The sequence below is a fragment of the Neovison vison genome, chromosome 9 (assembly GCF_020171115.1).
Source record: "Neovison vison isolate M4711 chromosome 9, ASM_NN_V1, whole genome shotgun sequence".
Taxonomy (NCBI): Eukaryota; Metazoa; Chordata; class Mammalia; order Carnivora; family Mustelidae; genus Neogale; species Neogale vison.
In genome coordinates, this window is record NC_058099.1 from 20,827,422 (window position 1) to 20,845,988 (window position 18,567).

General features: G+C 41.1%; 1 protein-coding gene across 2 annotated transcripts in view; it reads right to left on the minus strand.

The window, feature by feature from the left end:
• The window catches only part of HSDL2 (hydroxysteroid dehydrogenase like 2), a 60,536-nt gene extending 43,652 nt beyond the window's left edge, over positions 1-16,884 (minus strand). Inside the window, exons 1-4 of one of the 2 annotated variants that reach the window (XM_044265124.1) lie at positions 16,777-16,884; positions 7,179-7,342; positions 5,701-5,799; positions 230-344 (exon numbers count right to left, since the gene is read on the minus strand). In XM_044265124.1, the coding sequence (XP_044121059.1) occupies positions 230-344; positions 5,701-5,799; positions 7,179-7,342; positions 16,777-16,793 (395 nt within the window). In that variant the 5' untranslated portion in view covers positions 16,794-16,884. The remainder of the gene's footprint in view (positions 1-229; positions 345-5,700; positions 5,800-7,178; positions 7,343-16,776) is intronic. The other variant, XM_044265125.1, reaches the window with a different exon arrangement.
• Positions 16,885-18,567: the final 1,683 nt, after the last annotated feature.

An 18,567-nucleotide genomic window follows, 5' to 3' on the forward strand; every position in this document is an offset into this window, starting at 1 on the left:
CATGCAAATGTTTGAAAACGTTGGAGCTATACTTCAGACTTTATTAGAGTCACAGAGAAAGGAGCTCTGAATAAAACTATTTAAAATACCATTTACTGACTTGGAGCACTTTAAAGCCTTTAAAACAAGAGACTAGGTTTTAAACTGTATTGCTAATCTGGTTCAAGTCTGTTCACAACAAGTTCTCTGAAAACACATTGCAAGATTCTCCCCAACCACTGTAACTTACGTCAGAAAGGTGCCTCTGGTGTTGACATTCATCATCAAATCCACTCTCTTCGTAGGTGTTTCCAATGTGCTGGTCAAACTAATAGCACTGGCATTGTTCACCAAAACATCAATTCCTGTTTTCGAATAACCAACTTCCCATTAATGGAATTTTAACTTTATAACAAAAAGAAATAAAAACATTCATTCTATATAGTTGAACCCTAAGTTGGCTCACAAATACTTCTTTTAGATAATATGACTGACAATATACCAAAGCAAGCAAGATTTGATAGCTGTGGTGAAACACTCAAATGATTTTCACTGGCACAATGGAGAAAGCCAATCTCCAGAGCTCCACCTGAAACCACAAGGAGGCTTAGTCCTCAGAGGTTTGTAGCTTCGATTCCTAGTTTGTTCTCTTACCTCCTGGTCTTCTCTCCTTATCTCCAAGAACCTTAGGTTAACTTCCTAAAAGTTTTCCCTTCTCTCTATCATCTTTCCAAGGCCCTCCCCACTTCCAAGCTCACTAGTCTCCCTCACTTTAATAAAAGAGGTCCTTCCTGGTCTTGGGAACTAGGAAAAGAGAAAACACCTAGAGTGAATTTTCAATTCTAGGCAAATCATCAAAGTATATCAAGTTTGTTTTAGTAATTAATACACAAAATTAATCTATAATAATGATTATTTATGCATGTTCTGTCGGTCCCTCATTATGTAACATAATCTTGTTCAGAAGTTTAATTACAAGTTTTAGTTACAAGTTTAGTTAAATAATGTTAAATGAAAATAGTAAAATATGAAAGTATCTTTTTTTTTTTTTTTTTAAGATTTTATTTATTTATTTGACAGAGAGAGATCACAAGTAGATGGAGAGGCAGGCAGAGAGAAAGGGAGAGAGGGAAGAGCAGGGAGCCTGATGAAATATGAAAGTATCTTAAAACACTTCTCTGTTTCTCCATGATTCACACTTCTTTTTAAAGGGCACTTAATATTCAGTTAAAGAGAAATATCACAACTTCTATTGTGGGCTTAGACTGTTGCAATAAACATTTTCTGTTGTCCTCTTTACCAAGCCCCTCTCTCACAATACGTGGATAATGTATTTTAGTCCTAAGTACCCTTTTTTCATACATGGTATTATAAAATCTTGATCACATACTCATTCCTCAATTTCCATATTCTTCTGTATAAACTCTGTGTTGCTAATGTTTTTTCTTTTTTCTTTTTTTTTAAGGTTTTATTTATTTATTTAAAAGATTTTATTTATTTATTTGACAGAGAGAGACATAGTGAGAGAGGGAACACAAGCAGGGGGAGTGGTAGAGGGAGAAGCAGGTCTCCTGCTGAGCAGGTAGCTCTATGGAGGGCTCAATCCCTGGACCTTGGGACCATGACCTGAGCTGAAGGCAGACACTTACTGACTGAGTCACCCAGGTGCCCTGATAATGTTTTCTTAAAATGTGTCCTTAGGACTAACTTTGGACTCAACAACATCTTATACATCTTATACATCTTATAACTTATACATCTTATACATCTTATAACTCCATTATAACAAATCTCAACTCAAGCAAGTCATCCACATATCTGAGGCAAGTTCTAGATTCTGTGACTACCAACCTCCTAGACTGAACATAATGATGGCTATCTTCACAAATAGCAATGATCTATGAAAAGCACATTTTTTAAAAGATTTTATTTATTTATTTGACAGACAGAGATCACAAGTAGGCAGGGAGGCAGGCAGAGAGAGAGGAAGAAGCAGGCTCCCCACGAGGCAGAGAGCCTGACGTGGGGCTCCATCCCAGGACCCTGGGATCATGACCTGAGCCGAAGGCAGAGGCTTTAACTCACTGAACTACCCAGGCACCCCATATGAAGAGCATATTTAAATCAGGACATACTTGTCAATCCACAAAGCTACGAGCTGCTCAGCCTCACCACTGAAAGATAATCAGTGAGTGGCTACAGTACAAAGGCACTCTGCTAGGGCCTGGGAGGCAAGAAAGATGATTCTTGCTAAGAAGCCAGGTGGGAGCAAAGCGAATTGAGGAGAGGTCTGAGTGAGAGGCTGGCCTGATGGGTATATACACCACCCTGTGTAGAATTACCCTCTTCAGAGAGATGAAGCTAGTAAGGGTTGACCCAATCAATAGATTCCTTAAGCAAATTCAGACTTTATTGACTTCATCTCTCTCACTATGTGGTAGTAAGTGACAAAGATGTTAGCAGAGCAAACATCTGGGCTCAAAAGCAAAGAAAGTAGATGAGAAATGGGGATACACTGACGTGGTAAACTATGTTTGACTTGCCAGTGATAAAGGAAAAAATAGTTCTAATTAAGGTAGGTCAAAATTTCTACACTCAGATGGCCCAAATTAAAATGGATCAGGGAACAATAGTGAAAAGTAATGCACAAGCAAAAAAAAATTATATATATATATATATATATATATAGGTATATATGTGTGTGTGTGTGTATATATATATATATATATATATATATATGCATGCTTCAGGGGGAAAAAAAGGGTTGCAGGAAAGAATGATTCTATGGTTTATAAAAGAGCATAATTTGGGGCGCCTGGGTGGCTCAGTGGGTTAAACCTCTGCCTTCGGCTCAGATCATGGTCCCAGGGTCCTGGGATCATGCCCCACATCCGGCTCTCTGCTCAGCGGGGAGCCTACTTCCTTCTCCCTCTGACTGCCTCTCTGCCTACTTGTAATCTCTGTCTGTCAAATAAATAAATAAAAATCTTAAAAAAAAAAAAAGAGCATAATTTACTCAAGGCCTGGAAAACTTTGAAGGTGAGGGAAGGCAGGGTGATAGGGAGCACCCTGTAGGCACAGGTTTGAAAGCATTATCAACTGTTCAGGATTTTATTAAAGACAATTCTCCAGCAGAGAGAAATATCGGGAAAAAGTAAAGTCTTCCAAAAAGGCAGAATTCAAAGCCCCAGAGAATGCCAAAACAGAAGGTCACAACGGTAGCAACCACAGTATACAACTAAAACCAAACAAACAAAAAAATCAAGGCTTCGCATCTTCATGGAAAAACAGTACAGAGGGGGGGAAAAAAAGGAGCAGCTTATGAATCATTTCTTGTAAATGTGGCATCCTTAATAGTTATATGAGAGTGGCAGCTGAGTGGCTGAAAAGAATTCCCTCTTCATTGTGCACTGTTATGCCAGGAAAGCAGAAACTGATGGGTAAAAGGAAAGCAAACAATTTTAAAGATTTTTTTTTTTTTTTTATTTGACAGAGAGAAATCACAAGTAGATGGAGAGGCAGGCAGAGAGAGAGAGAGGGAAGCAGGCTCCCTGCTGAGCAGAGAGCCCGATGCGGGACTTGATCCCAGGACCCTGAGATCATGACCTGAGCCGAAGGTAGCGGCTTAACCCACTGAGCCACCCAGGCGCCCAAGAAAGCAAACAATTTTAAATACATCAAAGTGGATACTAAGGAGGAGGAAAGAAAATCTTGGGCAAGACTTCAGAGCAGAGGTAACTCCACTGCAAATCTGTAAATTTATCAAAAAGAAAGTGTGTTTCAGATGACCTTCTCAATAATAAGTAGCAAAATAGGGGCAGGGCCTGGGTGGTGACGTCCTCTGAGCATCCGACTGTCGATTTTGGCTCAGTTTGGTATCAGGGTTGGGAGATCGAGACTGGGTTGGTCTGTGCACTTCGCGCGGAGTCCGCTTCAGTTTCTCTCCCTCTTCCTCTGCCCCTCCTCTGTGCGCCCATGCGAGCACACACTTTCCCTCTCTCTCTCTCTAATAAATAAAAATCTTAAAACAAAGTATTAAAACATACTGGGAAATTTTTGGTTTCCCCTCGAAGGTATGGAAAACATATCCTCCTAACTGAAAACTAAACTCTGTGCTCCGGCCCTTTATAACGTAGTACTCTGCAGTAAAGGTTATAAACACAAGTCATGCTGACAATAAGATATTTTTTCCCATTGGTCAGTATCTTTCACATGTACATACATACAGTCTCTGGAATATTATAGGGGGAGCAGGGAAGAGTGGTAATAGTTTGGGCAGGATTTGGACTTGGCCATGTGCCTTGGTATAATACCATCAAAGCTTTAGCTCACCCCCAACACCTGTCTTCTAGAAGTTTATGAACTAAATGAGGAAAAAAAATACTAAGATCTAAAGCAGTACAATAGAGGCATCTGAGGGGCTCAGCTGGTTAGGTGTCCCACTCTTGATTTAGGCTCATGTCATGATCTCAGGGTTGTGAGACTGAACTCGGTGTCAGGCTCCATGCCTGGTGGGGAGTGTACTTGATATTCTCTCCCTCTCCCTCTATTCCCCGCACCCCAGCTCTCTCTCTCTCTTTCTAAAATAAAATAAATCTTTTAAAAAAATAAAGTAGGGGGACCAGGGTGGCTCAGTTGTTAAGTGTCTGCCTTCAGCTCAGGTCATGATTCCAGGCTCCTCAGATCGAGACCCACATCGGCCTCCCTGCTATGTGGGAAGCCTGCTTCTCCCTCTCCCACTCCTCCTGATTGTGTTCCCTCTCCCTGTGTCAAGTTTAAAAAAAAAATCTTAAAAAAAAAATAAAGTATTACAAGACAAGGATCAAAGGAATATTTTAGGAATTCAGAAAAAGAAAAATACACTTCTGACTAGTTGGCATGGTGAGGAAATTGGCTTCATGAAGGAGGTAAGATATAACCACAGAGAGGTGGGATTTCACACTCAGAGAAGGGAGCATTTCAGGTAGGAATGGAGATGGACAGGTAGGCACTGGAGAAGTCTCAGGATAGGAAAGAGAAAAAGTTAAGAGGCAAAAACCTCAAGGCAAGGATATGGAAGTAAACTATTTGAGAAAGAATAAAGTATTTACATATTTATATAGGGGCATAGAAAAAAGATGGAACCAAAAAAAGTCTTTTGAGATCAGAATGTGAAACATCTTAAATGGCAGTAAGTTATCTATACTTAATCCAGTAAATATCAAAAGTCATCAAATTGATGACTACGTTGAGGAGAGGCAAGAGGATGAGATCTGGGAAACTAGTTGGTTACATGTTCGTTACTGTCAAGGGCTGATGTACGTTACTGTCAAGGGCCTAACTTGAGAATAAATGGTGGATGTTTACTCAAAATAACTTTTTTTTTTTTAAAGATTTTATTTATTTATTTGACAGAGAGAAATCACAAGTAGTCGGAGAGGCAGGCAGAGAGAGAGAGAGGGAAGCAGGCTCCCTGCTGAGCAGAGAGCCCGATGTGGGACTCGATCCCAGGACCCTGAGATCATGACCCGAGCCGAAGGCAGCGGCCTAACCCACTGAGCCACCCAGGCGCCCCTCAAAATAACTTTTAACAATACAAAAGTCATCACGTGGTTTTAAGCTGCACTTCTACATAACTGAATACTCATATCTGGTTATACTCCGAAGACTTAGGAAAGTTAAAAAAATTTTTTAAATTTATAGTTATAACAGTCAATAATTATTTCAGAATTAAGGTACTACCTCCAAATCGCTCCACTGCTTTCTTCACCGCATCACTGATCTGCTCTTCATCTCTCACATCAACAGCACATGGCAAGGCCTTTCCTCCAGCTGCTTCAACTACAAAGGACAAACAAACAAAAAAGCATTGAGACATTCAAATACTAACCTTTTCATTCTGCTGTGAACCAAAAGAAGTACCCCATTTTCAGAAAATCAATATAAGTAACTGTTCTTATAACTGCTAGTGACGCCACCCTACTGTAGGACAGACAAACCCACATCCAGCCTCCGACTAGAGAGACCAACTATATTAAAAAGCAAAAAGTGGGGGGCGTGCCTGGGTGGCTCAGTTGGTTGAGCATCCAGCTCTTGGTTTCAGCTTGGGTCATGATCTCATGGGTCATGGGACTGAGCCCTGCTTGGCCTCCGTACTCATCAGGGAGTCTGCTTGAGGATTCTCTCCCTACCACCACTCTTGAGCACATGTGTGTGCTCTCTAAAATAAATAAATAAACCTTAAAAAAAAAAAAAGTAATTTTAAAAAACTTTATTAAAAAGAAAAAAAGGGGCGCCTGGGTGGCTCAGTGGGTTAAGCCTCTGCCTTCAGCTCAGGTCACGATCCCGGGGACCTAGGATCGAGCCCCACATCAGGCTCTCTGCTCCACGGGGAGCTTGCTTCCTCCTCTCTCTCTCTGACTGCCTCTCTGCCTGCTTGTGATCTCTCCCTGTCAAATAAATAAATAAAATCTTTTTTTAAAAAAAGAAAGAAAAGAAAAAAGAAAAAAGGAAGGTAATTTAAAAAACCTTTATTATGAAAAAATTCAAGAAAAAGACAAAATTATAAAGAACGGTATATTTAACTACCATGAATCTTATCACCTATCTTCAATGACTGTTAATTCTCTGCCAGTTGTTTAATTTTTTTACTCCCGATCCTGTTTTCAGCTGGAGTATATTTTAAAACAAATCTCAGGCATCGTCTCATTCATAAATACCTGATATGTGCTCCCCTAACATAACCACAATGCTATTAACATGACTAACAAAACTAGCAATATCCACCAAAGTTGAATTTTAAGCCCTCCCTCCTGATATCGTGCCTAGCGCAATGCCTTGACTAGAAGCATTTGATAATTACTTGTGAACTTAAAGTATTAAGATAATGAGTTTCAAAAGCACAGAGAATAAAAAACATGGAGAACTTTTTCCAAGTGTTCACATCAACCACCTCTCATTTCCACTCCCCTATTCTCTGCACAGATCCAAGAACCACTGCTCTTAAGAGACATGATTTTTAAAGGGAGTCTCTCATATCATACAAAAGTGCTGGGAAAGACACAGTTCCTAAATCCTTGCCCCCAGGTGACAAAATATTTCTATAACCAGATAAAATTATGTTTAGAGTAGCTTTCAAATAGCTATAAAGTCTCCAGCAAATTTCCCATCTACTGAAACCACAGAACATTTCAAGAAATGGCATTGTCCCATTCACTCACTCTCTTCAGCAGCAGTAAAGATTGTGCCTGGAAGTTTGGGGTTTGTATGGGTGGTCTTCGCAGCAATGACAATGTTTGCTCCATCCTTTGCTGCTTTCAATGCAATAGCTTTGCCAATGCCACGACTTGCACCTGTGATAAAAACTGTACATCCTGCTAGCCTCCTACAACAGAAAAATAATGACCTTATAAGAAACCTCAGTGTTTTACTTACTTGTTAGTATCAGGAACTTATGCATATTTTCACAATATTTATGCTTCCTCCCCTAAAACTTTCTGCAGGGGCACTTGGGTGGCTCAGTCGGTTAGGCATCTGCCTTTGGCTCAAGTCATGATCCTGGGGTCCAGGGATCAAGCCCCGAATGGGCACCTCGCTCAGCAGGTGGTCTGCCTCTCCCTCTCCTTCTGCTCTGCACCGCCCCCGCCTTGGCCTCTCTCTTTTCTCTCAAATAAATAAAAAAAATCTTAAAAATCAAAAAAACTTTCTCTAAACTTTCTTTCCTCCCTCCATCTCTGATAGCTAACAGCTCTGTGATACTGCCACTGCATAATGATTTAAAAATTATTACAACTGCAGTTGGCCAGCCTTGTGATAGGGCAAACAATATCTGGCCTGATAAAAGGAAAATCTTTTTTTTTTTTAATTTTGATTTTTTTTTAAAGATTTTATTTATTTATTTGACAGAGAGAGATCACAAGTAGGCAGAGAGGCAGGCAGAGGGAGAGAGAGGAGGAAGCAGGCTCCCTGCTGAGCAGAGAGCCTGATGCGGGACTCGATCCCAGGACCCTGAGATCATGACCTGAGCTGAAGGCAGCGGCTTAACCCACTGAGCCACCCAGGCGCCCCTAAATTTTGATTTTTTACTCTTTTTTTTTAATCACATTCAGTTAGCCACTGTATTATTAGTTTTTGATGTAGTGTTCAAGGATTATTTAGTTACATATAACACCCCTTTTAAAAGATGTTATTCATTTATTTGAAAGACAGAGAGTGAGCGAGGGGAGAGAAAGGCTATGAGCAGGGGGAGGGGAAGAAGCAGACTTCCCCTGCTTAGCAGGGAGCCGGATATGAGGCTCGATCCCATGACCCTGGGATCATGGCCTGAGCTGAAGGCAACTGATAACCAACTGAACCACCCAGACACCCCCAGACAAAAAGGAAACCTTAACAAGAAATAGCGAATTAATAAACTATACACACATTTCCCCACAGAAAAAGTGGGGAAAGTAATTTTTTCCCCACAGAAAAAGTGTTAACAAAGTTTATTTTTGAGTGATGCAATTATGAATAAATTTTATCACACTCTTTATGTTCTTCAGGCTTTTTCAAGTTTTCTTCAATGAATACATACCACTTAAAAGAAATTATCTAAAAGCAAATAAATGTGTAACAGATGCTCATCATTGCTAGTAATAGCCAGATTGGAAAAAATGTAAATGTCTATCAACTGATGAGAGGATAAATAATTGCTGTATACCCATACAGTGGAATATATTCAACAATAAAAAGGAAGAAAGTACTGATCCATGTTACATGAATGAACCTGGAAAACATTATGCTAAGTCAAAGAAGCCAGTTACAAAGGACCATACATTGTATGATTACATTTAAATGAAATGTTCAGTACAGGCTAATCTATTGAGACACAAGGATAGTGGTTGCCTAGGACTGGGGGTGCAGGGATGGGAGTTGATAGCTGAGAAATATGGGGTCTTTTCTGAAGATGATGCAAAGGTTTTAAAATTGATAGTGGTGGGGTGCCTGGGTGGCTTAGTCAGTTAAGCAGCTGACTTCTGATTTCAGCTCAGGTCTTGACCTCAGGATTGTGAGTTCAAGCCCCATACGCTGGGCTGCCTGCTGGGCATTAAAAAAAAAAAAAAACCAAAAAGCTTGTCTAAGGAGAAGGATTAAAGAGAATATAGTGAAAATGACATTAGCAAAGAGAAAAGGGTACAGTAACCACATAAACAGGCTTGTTAACAAAAAAGAGCATAAGGTCTCTGCCAAGATCTATAGGATTTACACTCCAGAAAAGGTCAGAGGTAAACATGAGGAAGAGTTTTAAAACAAGAAATAAACATTTTGGTAGGAAAGATGGAGAACAGAGAAGAGGGAAGGAAAACAGTATTACCAACACTCCAGAAGCCACCTGTCCATTCCTCTAATTCTATTCTCCTCCTTATTCTCCCACCCCAGAAAGTAACAACTAGTTTACATATGACTACTCATTCCCATTTTTTTACTATTCCTAGTATCAACACATCTATGGCTAAGCCAAGGGCCTCCTAAACAGTATAGCCCTAAAGCTAGAAATTGTTTACAGATGAACATTTATGATCAATTCGATGAGAGGAAACACCATTTTTTTAAAAAAGATTTTTATTTATTTATTTATTTATTTATTTATTAACAGAGAGAGAGTACAAGTAAGCAGAGTGGCAGCAGAGGGAGAGGGAGAAGCAGGCTCTCCGCTAAGCAAAAAGCCTGACACGGGGCTCAATCCCAGGACCCTGGGATCATGACCTGAGCTGAAGTCAGATGCTCAACTGACCAAGCCACCCAAGCGCCCTGGGAACACTAATTTTGAACCCCCGTGAAGCCAGACATTACATCCCTGTTGTGTATTGAATTCTATCTACCAAAAGGATATGTTGAAGTCCTAACCTCTAGTACCTCAGAATGTGACCTTGTTTGGAAACAGGATTGTTGCAGATGTTAGGTAAAATGAGGTCATATTAGAGTCAGGTGGGCCCTTAATCCAGTATGATTTGAAACGCAGAGGGAAGACTACATGAAGACCCATATACAAGAACACCATGCGATGAAAGAGGCAGAGACTAGAGTGACGCAAGCCAAGAATACCAAGGGTTGCTGACTGTCACCAGAAGCTCTCACACCCTGGAAGAGGCAAGGAAGAATTCTACCCACAATCCCAGAGGGAGAATGGCCCAAGGGATACCTTGACTTTAGACATTTAGCCTCTGATACTGTGAGAGAATTAATTTATTTACAGCCACTCAATTTGTGGTTATTTTGTTACAGCAGACCTAGGAAACTCATAAACCCTCTCTCTTCCCCCCACCACCGCAAAAAAATTTCATTCGTCTCATTGTATTGTCCAAAACTGTACTATTTTGAATTTCACTCATAAAAAGTATTGTGGAAATTGGTTTCTCTCTTATTCCCTCAGGAAACTTCTTTTTTCTATCATGAAAAATGTTGCTAAAAATATTTTGGTTCTGGTTGCCTAGTTGGCTTAGTTAGTTAAGCCTCTGCCTTTGGCTCAGGTCATGATCCCAGGGTTCTGGGATCGAGTGCCAAATCGGGCTCCCTGCTCAGTGGAGAGTCTGCTTCTCCCTTTACCCCTCTCCCTGCTTGTGATCTCTCTCTCTCAAATAAATAAATAAAACCTTAGAAAAAAAATTCTTGTTCACTTTTTCCAGTCACATGGGCAACAGTTTCCCTAAGGCATATATTCTTATTGGTGAAACTGATGGATTATAGGATACTATTATAGGTCAAACATATAATCTACGTACGTATTCATATATTGGAGCACCTGGCTGGCTCTGTCAGAAGAGCATGATACTCTTAATCTTAGGGTCATAAATTCAAGCTCCATGCTGGGTATAGAGGTTACTTACAATAAACTTCATCAAAAAAGTATTCATGTGGGCGCCTGGGTGGCTCAGTGGGTTAAGCCGCTGCCTTCGGCTCAGGTCATGATCTCAGGGTCCTGGGATCGAGTCCCGCATCGGGCTCTCTGCTCAGCGGGGAGCCTGCTTCCCTCTCTCTCTCTCTCTGCCTGCCTCTCCGTCTACTTGTGATTTCTCTCTGTCAAATAAATAAATAAAATCTTAAAAAAAAAAAAAAAGAACCACCCTTTAAAAAAAAAAAAAAAAAAGTATTCATGTATGGGGATGCCTGGGTGGCTCAGTCGGTAAAGTGGCTGCCTTCAGCTCAGGTCAAGCCCCACATCAGGCTCCCCGCTCAGTGGGGAGTCTGCTTCTCCCTCTGCCCCTCCCCCTGCTCATGCTCTCTCTCTCTAATAAATTTAATGGTATTCCTGTATGTAAATACATATTCATATATTTACATATTTAAATATAAATAATAAATATATGGTATCTATAAACCATATATACTTAAAATAGCTTCTTACTTGTGGCTTGCTTTTTCACTACATTTACAATTTTTTTTTTTTAAGATTTTACTTATTTATTTGAGAGAGAGAGAAAGCATGAGTTGGGGTAGGGGCAGAGGAAGAGATAGAAGCAGATCCCCGCTGAGCAGGAAGCTGACAGGGAGCTCCATCTCATGATCCCAAGATCATGACCTGAGCCAAAGTCAGATGCTGAACCGACTAAGTCACACAGGAGCTCCTATAATATCTTTTGATGGGCAGAAATTCTTTATTTTCATGTAGAATTTATGAATCTTCTTTTACAGCCAATGCTTTTGGGTTAAAAAAAAATCCTTCTCTAACCACAACTGTATTAATTTGTCTCTCAAAAATTTTACGGTTTATCTTTTAAATTTTAGTCTTTAATTTACCTAGAATTAGGGGCGCCTGGGTGGCTCAGTGGGTTAAGCCGCTGCCTTCGGCTCAGGTCATGATCTCAGGATCCTGGGATCGAGTCCCGCATCGGGCTCTCTGCTCAGCAGGGAGCCTGCTTCCTCCTCTCTCTCTCTCTGCCTGCCTCTCTGCCTACTTGTAATCTCTCTCTGTCAAATAAATAAATAAAATCTTTAAAAAAAAAAAATTTACCTAGAATTAACTTATATATATGAATTGAGGGATGGATCGAATTACATTTTTTTCCAGTAAGGACAACCAAATGTCCCAGTCTAAAAAGCCCATCTTTTCTACAGACCTTCAATTCTAGCTTTGTCAAGATGAGTCTCCATAAATACAGCTGATGAGTCTCCATAAATACAGCTGTTTCTAGGCCTTCTCTTCTATTCCATTGGTCCATATGGATTGCACCGTCTTAACTGTTAATAGCTTTATCTTACTAACTGATAAGGCAAGTATTTTCAATTTGTTCTTCCTCAAGAGTTATGCTTGGACCTTTGCTTTTCCACATATTATTTGAGAATCAGCTTATCTCGGATGCTCAGATAAGCCACTGGGTGGCTCAGTGAAATAGACGTGTGCCTTCAGCTAGGGTCATGATCCCAGGGTCCTACAATTGGACCCACATGGGGTGACAGGCTCAGTGCGGAGCCTGGTTCTCCCTCTCCCTCCCTCTGCTACTCCCCCTGCTTGTGTCCTCTCACTCTGTCAAGTAAATAAACAAAATCTTTAAGGCAAAAAAAAAAGAACAAACTTTTGTATACTGAAAATTATTAAATCTAAGACTTTAGTTACACATTATCTTGGTTTTCTATATAATCATATCAATTGCAAATAATGACAGCATTGTTTCTTTCACTTCAACAAAGATTTTTTTTCCTTCTCATTTCTTATTTATTAAAAGAAGAAATGTTCTTAGATGGGAGGTCTGAAGTGCAAGAAGACATAAAAGCCAAAAATACTAAAACAAAAGAAACAAAAAAATAGAAACAAACAAATTTTAAAAACCCTGGTAAATTAAGTACAGAAATCTACAAATGTATTTACAATAATAATTAGTAATACCATAAGTAATAATAAATAATATTTGCACAAAGAATTAAAATATAATAACATATGTTAAAAACAGTGATTAGAGTTTAACTTTTCTAGGTCCTCGTATTGTTTGAGGGAGTGATAAAATTTTACTTACTTTAGACATTTTAAGTTATTTACACATCAAAATTTCTACATTAAATGTGACAAACAGAAATCCCAGATCTTGGGGTACCTAGGTGGTTCAACTGGTTAAGCGTCCAACTCTTTTTTTTTTTTCTTTTTAAGATTTTATTTATTTACTTGACAGAGAGAAATCACAAGTAGGCAGAGAGGCAGGCAGAGAGAGAGAGGAGGAAGCAGGCTCCCTGCTGAGCAGAGAGCCCAATATGGGACTCGATCCCAGGACCCCGAGACCATGACCCGAGCCGAAGGCAGCGGCCCAACCCACTGAGCCACCCAGGCGCCCAGCGTCCAACTCTTGATTTCAGCTCAGGTCATGACCTAAGTCATGATCTCAGGATTGTGAGATGGAGGGCTCCAGACTCTGCGGGGAGTCTACTGGATGATTCTCTCTCCCTATTTGCCCTTCTTCCCACTTATGTGCACATACTCTCTCTCTAAAATACATAAATAAATCTTGGGATGCCAGGGTGGCTCATCCGTTAGGCATCTGCCTTTGGCTTGGGTCATGGTCCCAGGGTCCTGGAATCAAGCCCTTCATCCGGCTCCTTGCTCAGGAGAAGCTTGCTTCTCCCTTGGCCTGCTGTCCCCCTCCCCTGCTTGTGCGCGCGTGCTCTCTCTCTCTCTGACAAACAAAAAATAAAATCTTAAAAAAAAAATAAAACACATAAATAATTTTTAACAATTGAAAAAAAGAAATCCAAGACATGTCTCAACTATGCTTTAAAAGCCTCATCCCTTTGCCTTTGGTACAGTTGGACTGATTCCCAGTAGGATAAAGGACATTTCTCTCCTCACAAAGAGTTTCAGGCACTGGCAAAAAGAAAGGCAAAGACAGTTTCTCCTCTTAACCTGAAGCCCTGGGCTGTCCTATTAAGAAACCCCCTTCCAGCTCAAAAACGTTAGAGCCATAAGAGGCAGGAAAGCAAGCAAGAGTCCCAATTTGTCAGTACCACTGGTGGATGGCTAAAACTTGTTAACATAGTTCATCTACATTACAATCTCCCAAACTTCTATGGCACCTCAAAATCAGAGTAAAAGTGATTTAATTTTTCTTAAGTTTTTAAAAAGAAAAGCAACCACTTAAAAAAAAAAACAACTATATAAGCTACTCAAGTTCATTTGGAAAAAGAAACATCCAACAATATCCAGGAAAATTCTGAAAAAAATTCCAAATGAGGCAGAAACTAGCCTTCCCAGATATTTAAACATTTTCTAAAGCTAGAGCAATTAACTACTTTGGTACTGGTGCATGAATAGACAGACAAAAGTAATAAAATAGAAAATCCAGAAACAGATCCCCTTCAGTTATATGACAGGTGGAATTTCTAATAGAAAGAAAGATTAACTAGTCAGTCAACAGTATTGGTGCAATTGTACAGCCAGTCATCAGAACCAAAAGAAAGAGGGCTTCCTAACTCACTTCCTTTGTCAAAATAGTAAGCAAAATAGAGTATCACCTCAGTTGAATGAGAAATCTGAGTAAAAACAAAATAAAAGTAATAAAAAATAATAAAAATCCAGAAGAATACTTATCAATTCAAAAGAAAATCCTACCTTTAGAAGGCCCTATAGGTTTGTCACAAAACCACAAAAGCCTTAAAAGACTATGACTCAATCAAAACATGTTTCTGCATGATAAATAGTACAAAATTAAGACATAATGAAAAAGAATCTGAAAATATTTGTAACACATATGACATACAACAATTTTTTTTCAAATGGAACTCTAAGAAATCAATCAAAACCTAGTTGTCTAAGCCAAGCAAAGAAAAAGATACAGAGATGGCCTTAAACCAGAATTTCTCAATCTGCACTATAGACATTTTGGAAAGGATAATTCTTTTTTTTAAGATTTTATTTATTTATTTGACAGAGATCACAAGTAGGCAGAGAGGCAGGCAGAGTGAAAGGAAGGGAAGCAGGTTCCCTGCTGAGCAGAGAGCCTGATGCAGGGCTCTATCCTAGCACCCCAAGATCATGACCCAAGATAGAGGCTTTAACCCACTGAGCCACACAGGCGCCCTGGAAAGGATAATTATTTATCTGTAAGGGATTATACTGTGCATTGCAGAACATTTACCAATATTCTTGGACTCTAAAGATGCACATACTCCCATGCATACATAATTATGACAACCAAAAGTGTCCCAAGGTATTGCCAAATGTCCCATAGGAGTCAAAATTGCTCCTTGATGTGGACTATTACTTTAAACATATAGAAAGATCCCCTCCCTCACTAATGATGAAAAATTTAACTGTAATGAGGTGCCATCTTTTTCAATTAGGTTTTTAGTATCAAAATAAGTATTTTTATTATCAAACATTTTGTTGTTTGCCAACGTGTAGGATTAGGAAATCTCATTCAATCTTTTGGGTGTGCAATCTCCCTGGAGCACTGAGGATATTAGCCATTGAAATATAAAGTGCATACACTTTTTCAAACTTTGCCTCCAGGAATTTGTCATACATACACAATTATATACAAACAGTGGATACAAGTTTAATCACTGCAGCAATTATGCAGTAAGAAAAACTAGAAATGATCTGGTATCCAGTGATTGGGGACTGGTTGGACAAAATATGGTACATCAATAGAATACCATGTAACCAATAAAAGAGAAGATGTGCATACACATATGTAAAATGTACGTAAAAATATGTCCCAAGACACACTATGTAAAAATAAAAAGGGAGTGTGCCACTATTTTTAAAAGTGGTCTCTGTGTTTACAGTGGTGTACAAATGTTTAAAAATGCACAAACTATCTCTGGAAACATACCAGTGAATAAATGGGAATCTGAATGTTAAGGATGGGGAAACTCACTTTTTACCTTACACCCTTTTGAGCCTTTTAGTCTTTTGACCATGTGCCTGTATGTTTCAAGCAAGTTATAAAATAAACAAGTCACCCCACTCAAAACCTCTACACTTTATAGAAACAGAAAGTAGAATAGGTGCTAAAGGGAAGGGAGGAGTGCGCCAGTTGTTTAATGGGTACAGTGTTTCTTTTCCAAGTTGAAAGATTTCTGGAGAATGGTTGCAGACAATGCGAATATACTGTACACTTAAAATGATTTAAGATGGTAGATGGTGGGGCGCCTGGATGGCTCAGTGGGTTAAAGCCTCTGCCTTGGGCTCAGGTCATGATCTCAGGGTCCTGGGATCGAGTCCCGCATCGGGCTCTCTGCTCAGCAGGGAGCCTGCTTCCTCCTCTCTCTCTCTCTGCCTGCCTCTCCGTCTACTTGTGATTTCTCGCTGTCAAATAAATAAATAAATAAAATCTTAAAAAACAAAAAAGAAAAAATCTTAAGTGAACCGCCACCGTGAAAAAGATACCCATATTTAAGATTAATTTAATTTTTTACTAATTTGAAAATCCCTTTTTAAAACACCCCATTATCATTTCATTACCTCGGAACTGAGCGTTCGGAAAAAGTGAAGAACCGTGAGCGGTACAGTGACCTTTCACCTAGAACTTGCAAACCTTCAGCAAAACACGCGAAAGTCCGAGGCAGGGCCTGCCCCGCGAGCGGCGGGGTAACCCACTCTGGATCCTTTCCTTGTGGGAGAGACTTGCACGTGGCTGTCCCCCCCCAGAGGTGCACAACTCCGACTCAGGCATCACCGCGGGTTCCAGCAACACTGCGTGCCCAGCGTGGAGCCGCACTCCAGAGCCGCTCTCTCACCGCAGGGGCCGCGACCCGCGAGCCACCCACTCCGGCCCCACCTAGGCGCGCACTCCGCCCTGCCGCGGCTTCCCCCTCTCCCCTCCCCACCCCGCAACGCCCCCATGCCCTTACCCCGTGTTGGGTAACATAATTTCCTTAGAGCAGACGTGGAGTCCACAGCAGCTGCAGTGAGCGTACAGCGAGAGGCGGGGCTTCCCCCTTTAATTACCCCCGTCCGGAGAGGGCGCTGCCCCCCCAACCTCGCCTCGCCCCGCCCCCTCCCGCCCCGCCCCGGAGGCCTGCGGGGGTAACGGGTGTTGGAGGTAGTGGCAGATCCCTGAGTGCGCCTGCGCACGCAGTGGGCTTCCCGGCGCTCGGCGCTAGTTCCCACCTTCCCCCGCCTGGCCCCAGGAAGCCAGCTCTCTGCGCAGGCGCTGGGAAAGAGGCAATCCCGCCCCACCCCTCTCGCGGCCCGCTGCGGTGACAATCGGTCTTCCGCCGGCGTCCCGCGTAAGGGCGCGTCAGCCAGTGCGTATGCTTTCCTCCGCCGCGTGAAGGCTCCTTCGTCGCAGCGCTTCGTTATTCGGCTGGCAGGGCGGTCGTTTGAGTCGAGCACTAGGGTCTCCAGGGCTAGAGTGAGGCTTCTCAGCAGGCCCTGACCTGCAAGTACTTTGGCTCTTCTTCTTCTCCCCACTCCGCGGCCCGAACCTGGATGCCTGTATGGCTGCACGCGCCCCATCGAGGGACAAGTTTTCCTCGGCGGGTATCTTCTTCCAGACGCCGTCCAGCATCGCATTCGACTATAGCAAGGAATCTGGGCTAAAGTCCCCCGGACCCTATTACAGACCTGTGATGAGCGGCAGCTTCTGGATCAATAGCCTGGGGGAGGATACATAGTTAGCGAAGGAACTCCCAAACTCTGTGCAGGAGTAAGGTGAATTCTGAAATCTAGTACTGCGGGGTTTTGTTTTGTTTGGTTTAAGTTTTAATTTAAATTCCAGTTAACACATAGTATATATAATAATATATAACACAAGTGTGCAATATAGTGATTCAGCACTTCATAGGACAGCAGGTGCTCATCACAAGTGCACTCTAGTATTGTTTTTCATGGTATACCTGACATTACTCAGCTACCCTAATGAACCAAAGATTGGCATATTTTTAGGGAGACGTGAAGAAACTGTTTTGGATTGGTAGAACAGGACAATGAAATGCTTACATGAAGACCAGTTAAACTAGCTTGAAGATGGGGTGTGTGCACTCCCTTTACTGCAAGCCCTAAATGGTCTTGTTTAATCATGTATGTTGTCAGTCTCCTATAGTCAGTTGAATTGATGATCTATGATATTGTCCTTAGAGACTCCAGAAGAATTTGTTTATTCAACAAATAGTAGCACCTAGTGCATGCTGGTCACTATGTAGACATACAGCAGAACAAAAAAAGACAAGGTCTGCCTATGTGAGAGGAATGAGTAGACAATGTGTTAGACTGTTGTAGATATTGGGTGTTTCAAAAAGCGTGTTGATAGGGGCTATTAGATGAAAAGCTTAACTCTCCACTCAAGAAAGTGAAAAGACAATCTACAGAATGGGAGAAAATGTTTGCAATGATATATCCAATAAGGTCTAGTATCCAGAATAAAGAACTCTTACAACTCAGCAACAAAAAGATGAACAAACCAACTAAAAAGTCAACAGGGGCTCCTGGGTGGCTCATTTGATTAGCCCTCTGACTCCTCCTTTCAGTTCAAGTTATGATCTCCACGTGATGAGATCCAGCCCCAATATCTGGCTCTGGTGGAGCTCAGAGTCAGCTTGGGATTCTCTTTCCTTCTCCCTCTGCCCCTTCTCCGGCTCGCACACACATTTGCTCTCTCTCATTCATTATCTCCCCATCTCTCAAATAAATAAATATATATA